Genomic DNA, 10,666 nt, shown 5'->3' on the forward strand with positions numbered 1-10,666 from the left:
ACAGATCATGGCTTTAATTCCTCCCATCAGTTAAGAGTATATGACGACGCGTCCACAGATCATGGCTTTAATTCCTCCCATCAGTTAAGAGTATATGACGATGTGTCCACATATCATGGTTTTAATTCCTACCATCAGTTAAGAGTATATGACGACGCGTCCACAGATCCACAGATCATGGTTTTAATTCCTTCCATCAGTTAAGAGCATATGACGATGTGTCAACAGATCATGGTTTTAATTCCTCCCATCAGTTAAGAGTATATGACGATGTGTCAACAGATCATGGTTTTAATTCCTTCCATCAGTTAAGAGGATATGACGATGTGTCCACAAATCATGGTTTTAATTCCTCCCATCAGTTAAGAGTTTATGACGATGTGTCCACAGATCATGGTTTTAATTCCTTCCATCAGTTAAGAGTATATGACGACGTGTCCACAGATCAAAGTTTTAATTCCTCAAATCAGTTAAAGAGTATATGACGACGTATCCTTATATCATGATGAAAAGCTAAAGTGTTATCTCACTGGAATGTCATTTGAGAAATTTTGATGATAAAAATAAAGCATCACTTTACTTTTTTCTGTACCATAACAGACAGACAATTACTGCATACCACTGCCTGTAACAGCGGAATGTGGTGTACATTGCATCTGCATACCACTGCCTGTAACAGCGGAATGTGGAGTACATTGTATCATTATAATATGTTTACAGATTGACGCCTTTATGACAAACAGCGGTTTTGCTGACCGATATTATCGTTGTTTAATCGACAATATTGCGTAAGTATGAAACTTTGTCTACTACAGTTTTATCTACTGCGCTAGATTGTATCATCCCACTTCGACACGCAGAATTCAAAATCAACTTACCATATTCACATATTTTCTGAACTTTGAGTGTCGTTATCATCAAACTAATATTTATTTGAAGCACACATACTTCCAAGGAAATTTCCGTATCTGATATTTAAAAACGGAAATGCTGATATTTCTGCTTAACATAAGGACTATAATTCGAGTTCGTAAATATCTATTATGTGATGTTATGATATATGCAGCCATGTTGATGTCGCTATACTTGTAATTGAAATATTAACCGAGTCGATTGAACTTCTCTGTAGTTTGATATGTGTAGCCTAGTCGAAGATTGAATTATATCAACGTTAAAATGTAGACTGGAATTAATGTGATATTTATTGAAACATCACATGATATGTCATATTCCTTGATTCTTAGCAGAAACCAGTGGAATAGCAAAGCATATCTCAATAATGGTTTTCAATCAATCCACTAAACTTTCAAAAACACGTGGCATTAGAACTGATAAGGAACCACATAAGACTAGGAAGAGAACAACTGATCGCCGATTGTCCACCAAACTAGTAGCATGCATGCAACGCTAATTCCACAATTGAAAAAAAAAATGTTTGAGAGGTTATTCGTTTGGATAAAAATAGATATTCTTTATATGAATAGCAAATAATAGCTAATGTTAATAAGAGAGAAAGATATGTATTTGAAAATGCTGATATGGGAAAATCATTAACCCAGTATAATTAATGACAAATGCATTTCAAATTAAAACTATACAGGAATACGAAACCGGCGACTCTGTCCTTTAAGCTAATATTTAATGGAACAGAAGGAATTCCTGACGAAACGCTGAGGTCAACTCTGAACACCAGCGCTCAGCACATCACGGTCGCTGGACAGGACACTCTTTACATTGGAAGCAACGTTTTCTCGTTTGGAGATGTCCAGAACATTGCAGTAAACATCTCAGACTATCTCACTACGACCATCCCATCCACAACTGTCATGTCTGGTAAGTAGCTCAGGCCAGTCGTATTTGGTACGGATAGTTGCATAGAGCGTACTTCAATAGAACGGACTAAAGTAGTATAGTAAACAGATGGTTACACAGAACGTACTATAATAGAACGGACTATAGTAGTATGGGGTACGGAAAGCAACACTACAGTAGAGCAGGCCAGTCGAACGAGGTATGAATAGTAGCATGGAAAGTACAAGAACTAGAACTATGAGCCAAAGGCTAACTAATACCCGCGCTCCCTTATAAACCAGAACTGTAAGTCAAAGGCTTACTTGTTGCCCCCGCTCCCATATCAACTAGAACTGTAAGCTAAAGGCTAACTAAGGCAAAGTATTACCAAGCAATCTATACTTCCCTACCAGTAATGATTTTGTTATTAACTGAGCTGTACACTTAGTTTAGTATATAGGTCAAGTGACATACTTCTTGTATTCCCCGTGCAAAAACATACTTGCATACCAAATCTGGCTAGTCCATATGAACCAGCATAAGCTATGCCCCAAAAAAACCATTTTCGGAAGGCTAAGGTGAAAGGTAAAGCAACAGATCACAGTTACCCACTTTCTAGTTCCCCACCGGTTCCCTGGGGGAGGGGCGCTATATGTTTGCTCTCCGTCCGTCCTTCCGCTTTTTCGGCCTTCCGTCCAAGAAGATTGTCCGGGTCATATCTTCTATCCTTTTTTACCTCAAGTAATGCAGATTTGGTGTACAATGACATCTTGGGATGGCGGAGTGCAGAATGCAAGAAGATCACTATGACCTCACTGTGACATTTGCTTTGATCTTTACTGTTGAAAACGTTTGTCCGGGGCATATCTTCTATACTATTTCACCTGGAGTAACCATATTTGGTTAACAAGGACATTTGGGATGGCGGAGGCAGAGTTCAAGAATTAGGTATCTGTGACCCTTGACTTTACTTTAATAAATGTTTGTCGGGGGCATATCTTCTGTACTATTTCACCTCGAGTAAACATTTTTGGTGTAGAAGGACTTCTTGGGATGGCGGAGTGCCGAGTACAAGAATTAGTTGGTCATTGTAACCTATGACTTGACATTCGACCTCAACTTTTGAAAAAGTTTGTCCGGGCCATATCCTCTATACTATTTCACCTCGAACCCAAAAAATACACCAGACTGGACAGGTAACGTACATGTACAAACAAATCACCAGACTGGACAGGTATTGTACAAACAATACACCAGACTGGACAGGTAACGTACAAACAATACACAAGACTGGACAGGTAACGTACAAACAATACACCAGACTGGACAGGTAACGTACATGTTTTATCAATACACCAGACTGGACAGGTAACGTACATGTACAAACAATACACCTGACTGGATATGTAACGTACAAACAATACACCAGACTGGACAGGTAACGTACAAACAATACACCACACTGGACAGGTAACGTACGAACAATACACCACACTGGACAGGAAACGTACAAACAATACACCAGACTGGACAGGTAACGTACAAATAATCTATCAGAGTAGTCGTGCGATGTAAGCTAGTTGTGATGTCTTCGAAATGTAACAAGTCACCATTGTACTTTTTGTTTTTGTTCCAGTAAATATCCTATTAAACGTCACATTCACCGTGCTGAACTTGAACTACACAAGAGATCTTGCTGACCCGTCCTCGACCGCCTTCTTGAATATAGAAACACCTTTCTGTCATTTTGTAAGTCACCATTTGCAATGCTCGACATATTAAATTCCGTCATCCATTTTGTAACTAGCAAGTTGCAGTTTTTGATAAAGAGACCTCCTTGAGTGACTTTGTAAGACAATGTGCAATTTGAACATGTTGGTTGTCATCATTATGTGCAAGGTTCATACATACACAGAGTATAAAGCTGTCCTGAAACACTGCTATGATGTACGGCTTACAATACTATCATAGTTTTTAGCTTTACCGATGACGATGTAAGATATGTTGAAGATTTATAAAATCAATTCCTACTCCTGTTTAAGCATACTTGCCCCAGTTATACAATTCGTCCTTACCAAACACAACATTTTTGTCATACTCAGATATATTTAGTAGATATATAGCAATGGAATAGTCCGCTGCAACTTCAATACTTGACTTAAATTTCTTTGAGATTGTATCTGTAACTGCAATCGCACAACAACTATCTATTTTGCAGTTTGACAAGTTATGTGAGAACAGATATCCAGATCAGAAGTATGATGGATGTAGAATAAACTATTTCACGTAAGTTTTTACTCTGTTACTTATACAAATTTTACCACAGTGAGTGTAATTCTTGATACATGTATCATTAATTTTTTCTCGTCAGTATTTATTCTGTAACGTATAGACATTTTCATCAACGTTAGTATTAATCCCGAACCTTGGGATAGGTTGTGTCACATGTTAATGCTATTAGTTTGGAGTCAATGATATTGGATTTCCTATTATAAAAAGGCTTTTAGTCATTATCTTTCAAGGCTTTTGAAAGTCGATTTATATCTAAGCTATGCTGTAGACTTTTATGTGATATCAATATTGGACTTTTGATCATATTAAACAGTTGATATTTCGCCTTAAGTGTTAACTATTTTACTACTATACTGAACAAAAAAAGAAACGCACTATTAAATTATGCAATCAATAGCCTATGCTATTTTTTTTTTTTTTTTGGGGGGGGGGGGACTTTGTGCGTTTCTTTTTTTGTTTAGTATATATCGGTCTTGTATCGAGCGAAGCGGCTTTGAAATTTGTTAGAAAAGAAACATTGATTCATAAGTCATTTTTGCTTCGTCCTTCTTCCGGTCATTGTAAAATCGCTATCATTTCTATGATCTTACATGTCTACAGTTATAATATGTATCTGGACAAAACATTAATTCAGTAATGTGACATATAAAAGGCCTTATTCCTATTAACAGAAGCTATACTAAATCTATCAGACAATATGTTTAGCTATAACATACTATATAAATATGACATTCAGTAGCAGGTTCGCCTCGGGTGACAATGTTTTTTTCGAGGGTTGACAATATTCACTGTCACCTGCTAATGAATGTCATATCTATTTTGTTACACCGAAAGTCTTTGTAGCTCAGAAACGGCAGCAAACCTCGATAATGACATCTTGTTTGTTAATGATAGTCTGATGTTTACAATCGCTATCGCACCGGCGTTTGATAAAATTGGCTGTTGCCGTCAAACGTTCTTGTGACCATCATGGTGGGGAAACGAAGCGGTGAACGCACATTTTTTGCGCATGTGATATTTCTCAGTCTCATGGCAATATCAACCATGCCCCTTAAAACCAATGTATTTTCGGAGTGTGACAGAGATTTTTGTTTAATTTTCTCCAAACCAATCAAAAAGCTAGAAATTCACTTGAGGTGTAACAATGTGAATGTAACTACAAATAAAGCAATATAATATTTATTGGGTACACAAAGGTGCGAGAAATCAGAGGCCATTACGGACGAATGTGCGTAAAAACCTTGCGTTTAATAATTAACGTCATAGAAAATCAAACTCTCAATATCTTTGAAGTTCATCGTGCAGTGTTATTCCGCGCTCGATGAGTGTTTATTGATATGTAAGAAATACAAAAAGAGGCCCAGAAGAAGGGTTTTACAAAAAAAACCTTTTGGGCCCCGTCCCTCTACCCCTAGAGGGGCCGCGCCCTCATTTGAAATATCAATGCAGTCTCCTTTGCCCAAGGATTTGCTACACAAAAGTTTGTTCAAATTCTTATGTTCATGTGGAATATGAAATATTGTCAATGGTTGCTTTACACAATATATTGCTTAAATATTTCCAATCGTCCGGACCGAATTTGACGGACAGACGCCACGCCATGGCATAATCTAGCGAACAAGTCTGTTTTATATTATAAAATAAGAAATATTTATATCAAATTTTGTACTTGAGTGTTTATTGCAGCATCCCTTTTTCTTTTATTATCAGAACGAATCCAGATAGGGTAAATTTTGACCTATCATTTAATGGGGTACCTGACCCGGTAATAAGGAACAACACCTTCATGGCGCTGATTGAAAACGCACCCCGACGGGACCTCAACAAGCAAATCGCGATTATGGTCGGACCCTTAGCAATATTTGAACAGACGTTGATCACGGGAGGCTGATGGAGTTTAGGATTAGAGGTACATGTTAGCTAAAGTATATTGCAAAATTTATAAACGATTTCCTTGAAACGCCTGCCTCTCTTGTAATTTATAATCTTAACATCACGACTGTATGTATAACAACGTTATCTTTGATCTCAGAATTATGTTGTTATTTCACCTAGCACTATCGTCTCTGACGTACTAACCTGTGATATTGTTTAGGCTAGCACTAACGTATCCAGGATAGTGTTCTGAACATTGGTTTGAAATGTAACGATGTCCTTTCTTGGTGTACATTGTTATTACAGATATTGTTGTCCTTTTTAGGTGTACAATGTTATTACAGGTAGTGTTGTCCTTGCTTGGTGTACATTGTTATTACAGATATTGTTGTCCTTTTTAGGTGTACAATGTTATTGCAGGTAGTGTTGTCCTTTCTTGGTGTGCATTGCTATTACAGGTAGTGTTGTCCTTTCTTGGTGTGCATTATTATTACATGAAGTGTTGTCCTGTCTAGATGTACATTGTTGGTGTACATTGTTATTACAGGTAGTGTTGTCCTTTCTTGGTGTACATTGTTATTACATGTATTGTTGTCCTTTCTTGGTGTACATTGCTATTACAGGTAGTGTTGTCCTTTCTTGGTGTGCATTATTAGTACATAAAGTGTTGTCCTTTCTTGGTGTACATTGTTATTACAGGTAGTGTTGTCCTTTCGTGGTGTACATTGTTATTACAGGTAGTGTTGTCGTTTCTTGGTGTACATTGTTATTACAGGTAGTGTTGTACTTTCTTGGTGTACATTGTTGTACAGGTAGTGTTGTCCTTTCTTGGTGTACATTGCTATTACAGGTAGTGTTGTCCTTCCTTGGTGTACATTGTTATTACAGGTAGTGTTGTCCTTTCTTGGTGTACATTGTTATTACAGGTAGTGTTGTCCTTTCTAGGTGTACATTGCTATTACAGGTAGTGTTGTCATTTCTTGGTGTACATTGTTAGTGTACATTGTTATTACAGGTAGTGTTGTCCTTTCTTGGTTTACATTGTTATTACAGGTACTGTTGTCCTTTCTAGGTGTACATTGTTATTACAGGTAGTGTTGTCCTTTCTTGGTGTACATTGTTATTACATGTAGTGTTGTCCTTTCTTGTTGTACATTGTTATTACAGGTAGTGTTGTCCTTTTTTGGTGCACATTGTTATTACAGATAGTGTTGTCCTTTCTTGGTGTACATTGTTATTACAGGTAGTGTTGTCCTTTCTTGGTGTACATTGTTATAACAGGTACTGTTGTCCTTTCTTGGTGTGCATTGTTATTACAGGTAGTGTTGTCCTGTCTTGGTGTCCATTGTTATTACAGGTAGTGTTGTCCTTTCTTGGTGTGCATTGTTATTACAGGTAGAGTTGTCCTTTCTTGGTGTCCATTGTTATTACAGGTAGTGTTGTCTTTTCTTGGTTTGCATTGCTATTACAGGTAGTGTTGTCTTTTCTTGGTTTGCATTGTTATTACAGGTAGAGTTGTCCTTTCTTGGTGTCCATTGTTATTGCAGGTAGTGTTGTCTTTTCTTGGTTTGCATTGCTATTACAGGTAGTGTTGTCTTTTATTGGTTTACATTGTTATTACAGGTACTGTTGTCCTTTCTAGGTGTACATTGTTATTACAGGCAGTGTTGTCCTTTCTTGGTGTACATTGTTATTACAGGTAGTGTTGTCCTTTCGTGGTGTACATTGTTATTACAGGTAGTGTTGTCTTTTCTTGGTGTACATTGTTATTAGAGGTAGTGTTGTCCTTTCTTGGTGTCCATTGCTATTACAGGTAGTGTTGTCATTTCTTGATGCATGATTTTTTGTCAAAGCCAACACTGTTTGTTCTAGAAACACTTTATAAAAGCTAGCATCGTTCTCTCTGGATAGTTGATGTCAGGGAAAATCAGGCATTTTCCCCAGGGTGTATAGCGTTATGTGATCATGTTAAACCTTCCACTGCCGTCTCAATATGTACAGTGTTATTGAAACTAGTACTGTTCCTTTTGGGTATAAGTAATTTTCTAATCTCCTAGAGGTTAAGGGGGGAAATGCTAGGTCTGCTGTGTTGTGTCTCATTGCATGTTATCGGAAGAGGAGGCGACTTATGTGACCTGTGGCCCACCTGCTGATTCGAGGGTTTCCACTTTGTTTTGCTTAGTGAACATCAAAGAAGTTAAATGTTTCTGTTGCCCAACACAATACACTTCCCTACTCTTTCGTTTCGGCGTTATCGCCCTTGGCGTCCTCATATGACCTTAGCGGTTGTTAGTATGTTAAATGCTCGCAATGGTTTGATTAGGTTAGGTTAAAGCTAAGCTAGCACGGTGTTCTTCGCGTGTATCTTGTTACTATACTTAGGATTTTCCTCACTCGATGTCTGTTGTGTATATGGTGATACAAGATCTAGCGCTGAACACGTTGGGAGTCCGGTCAGCACTTCCCTCTTTGGATGAAGGGCGTTAAAGTATTACGTTAACACTATTTCGTGCTTTGTTGGATGTATGAAGAGATATATGGGTTGACAATTATTCAGCCAGCATCGTCATATTTCGTAAAGCTTAAACTAGCACTGCCTTTTTTAAACAAACTTTACTATTTCAAAATCAGCACTTTCCTATCTGAATGTACGGCATGGTAAAGGCTAGTAATGTTGTTTTTTCTAGATTTGTAATGTCTTTAATGCCAGCATTGGATGTTTGATATAAGTGTTTATGAAGAGGGTTTTCAGATGTTTTTGTTTTACAATTAATACCATTTCTGTTATGTTTTAGTGACGTGATGCACAACTCTCGAGCAGTATCGTCCTTTTTCTGAGACACTGTCTTGTGTTTTGTTGGAGATGACGGCATGATCTTTGGACTAGAAAACATGGATTATGCTTAGGTTATTGTTACATTTGATGGTACGGATGTTTCTTTTGTGGTGACATTCAAAGTTGACGGCGATATCATGGTCGGGATGTAGTCCGTGTTGATACTGCGAGATACAGGTACCTAGCGGACCGTACATATCTTTGTTGTTATGGATAAGTGATACGCTACCATCAGTTTATCTTTTGGAATGTTCCTTACGTTAGTCCACCGATCAATGTAAATTGTCGACGTATATCAATATCTCCCACATATATACATGTCAAAGTGTTTTATGGCAGTCTGATGATGCAGTAGCTGATTATGTATATATAACGAAACTTGATGAAGCGGTTGTGATATTCTGAGTGACATTTCTCGTGATCTACTTGATCCTTTATGGAGAATCACCACTGTCATGTTGACATTTCTCGTGCTCTGCTTGATCCTTTATGTAGAATCACCACTGTCATGTTGAACTCCTATCGCGAGAAGCGTGGGTGAGAAGTTGTATTTCTGCGCGGGATGCTTGATATAGCAGTTTAGTTATTTAAGAGGACATACTTTGATGTTAACCGAGAATGAATAGCTTTCTGACAATTTCGGGACATTCAAACTCCATATTTATTTAATATAATTTATAGAACATGTTTATTTGTCGAATCAGGTTTAGTGACCCATATTCTATATTATCACATTTGGGTTTCAATAGTGTACATCTAAGTACACTTATGCATATATTTGAACTCGGAAGTAGACACAAAGAATTGATTGTAACTTTAATTATGCCCTGATCATTTCTCTCGGGACTTTTTTTTGATTATTTTTATGTTTAGTATCTTTATCGATTTAATGTGAATTAAGTGCTTGTGAATGCGTCTTACGTTTAAATATCCTAGTGCTACTGACTTGGTAGAATGTTTGAATATGTGCTTTGTTTACAGTGTGACGGGTGATTTGTGTTGCGGTCATATTTTGGCTGATAAGCATATAAGAATAAGACTGAGCATTTCTACTAAAGAAGTGCTTCAAACCATTCAGAGGAGAAACCACGAAATCATCAAAGCGCGTTTCTTACAATTGCACATAAAGCAATGAGCGAAATCAAACTTGTATCTGTTATCTCCTACCACCAGGTAACAATAGTGGAGGCGGTAGTTTTAAAACAATTGCATATATAATTGATTAAATGTAGGAAACATTAGAACAAGATATGTTTATATTTTTCATGTTGTTGGCAGTGGAAAGAGATGTTTATAAATAAACATTTTAATGTTGTGATACTTGTTTTCCTGTCTTTTGATTGTTTCTATTGATAATCTTTTTTGAATACATAAGTTAATTGAACCTTACATTTTCAAAAGTCATTTTTATCTGATATATAAAATGTAGTAGAGAACTGAGAAATCGTCGATATCTTGTCTACCTGATGTTAAGTGGACAATATATGCATCGTCAATATCCTGTCTACATAATGTTTAGCGGACAAGATATGAATCGTCAATCTCCTGTCTACATGATGTTTAGTGGACAAAATATGAATCGTCAATGTCCTGTCTACATGATGTTTAGTGGACAAGATATGAATCTTAAATCTCCTGTCTACATGATGTTTAGTGCACAAGATATGAATCTGCAATGCCCTGTCTACATGATGTTCAGCGGACAAGATATGAATCGTCAATGTCCTGTCTACATTATGTTAAGTGGACAAGATATAAAGTCAATGTCCTGTCTACATGCTGTTAAGTGGACAATATATAAATCGTCAATGTCCTGTCTACATGATGTTAAGTGGACAAGATATAAAGTCAATGTCCTGTCTACATGATGTT

General features: G+C 37.1%; 1 protein-coding gene across 1 annotated transcript in view; it reads left to right on the forward strand.

Moving 5' to 3' along the window:
* The window catches only part of LOC110454136, a 39,053-nt gene extending 28,975 nt beyond the window's left edge, over positions 1-10,078 (forward strand). Inside the window, exons 18-23 of the mRNA XM_021503512.1 lie at positions 721-788; positions 1,601-1,833; positions 3,428-3,540; positions 4,010-4,077; positions 5,794-5,992; positions 8,754-10,078. Coding sequence (XP_021359187.1) covers positions 721-788; positions 1,601-1,833; positions 3,428-3,540; positions 4,010-4,077; positions 5,794-5,974 — 663 coding nt within the window. The 3' untranslated portion in view covers positions 5,975-5,992; positions 8,754-10,078. The remainder of the gene's footprint in view (positions 1-720; positions 789-1,600; positions 1,834-3,427; positions 3,541-4,009; positions 4,078-5,793; positions 5,993-8,753) is intronic.
* The last annotated feature ends 588 nt before the right edge of the window (positions 10,079-10,666 follow it).

Source organism: Mizuhopecten yessoensis, unplaced genomic scaffold (assembly GCF_002113885.1).
Source record: "Mizuhopecten yessoensis strain PY_sf001 unplaced genomic scaffold, ASM211388v2 scaffold7685, whole genome shotgun sequence".
Classification (NCBI taxonomy): Eukaryota; Metazoa; Mollusca; class Bivalvia; order Pectinida; family Pectinidae; genus Mizuhopecten; species Mizuhopecten yessoensis.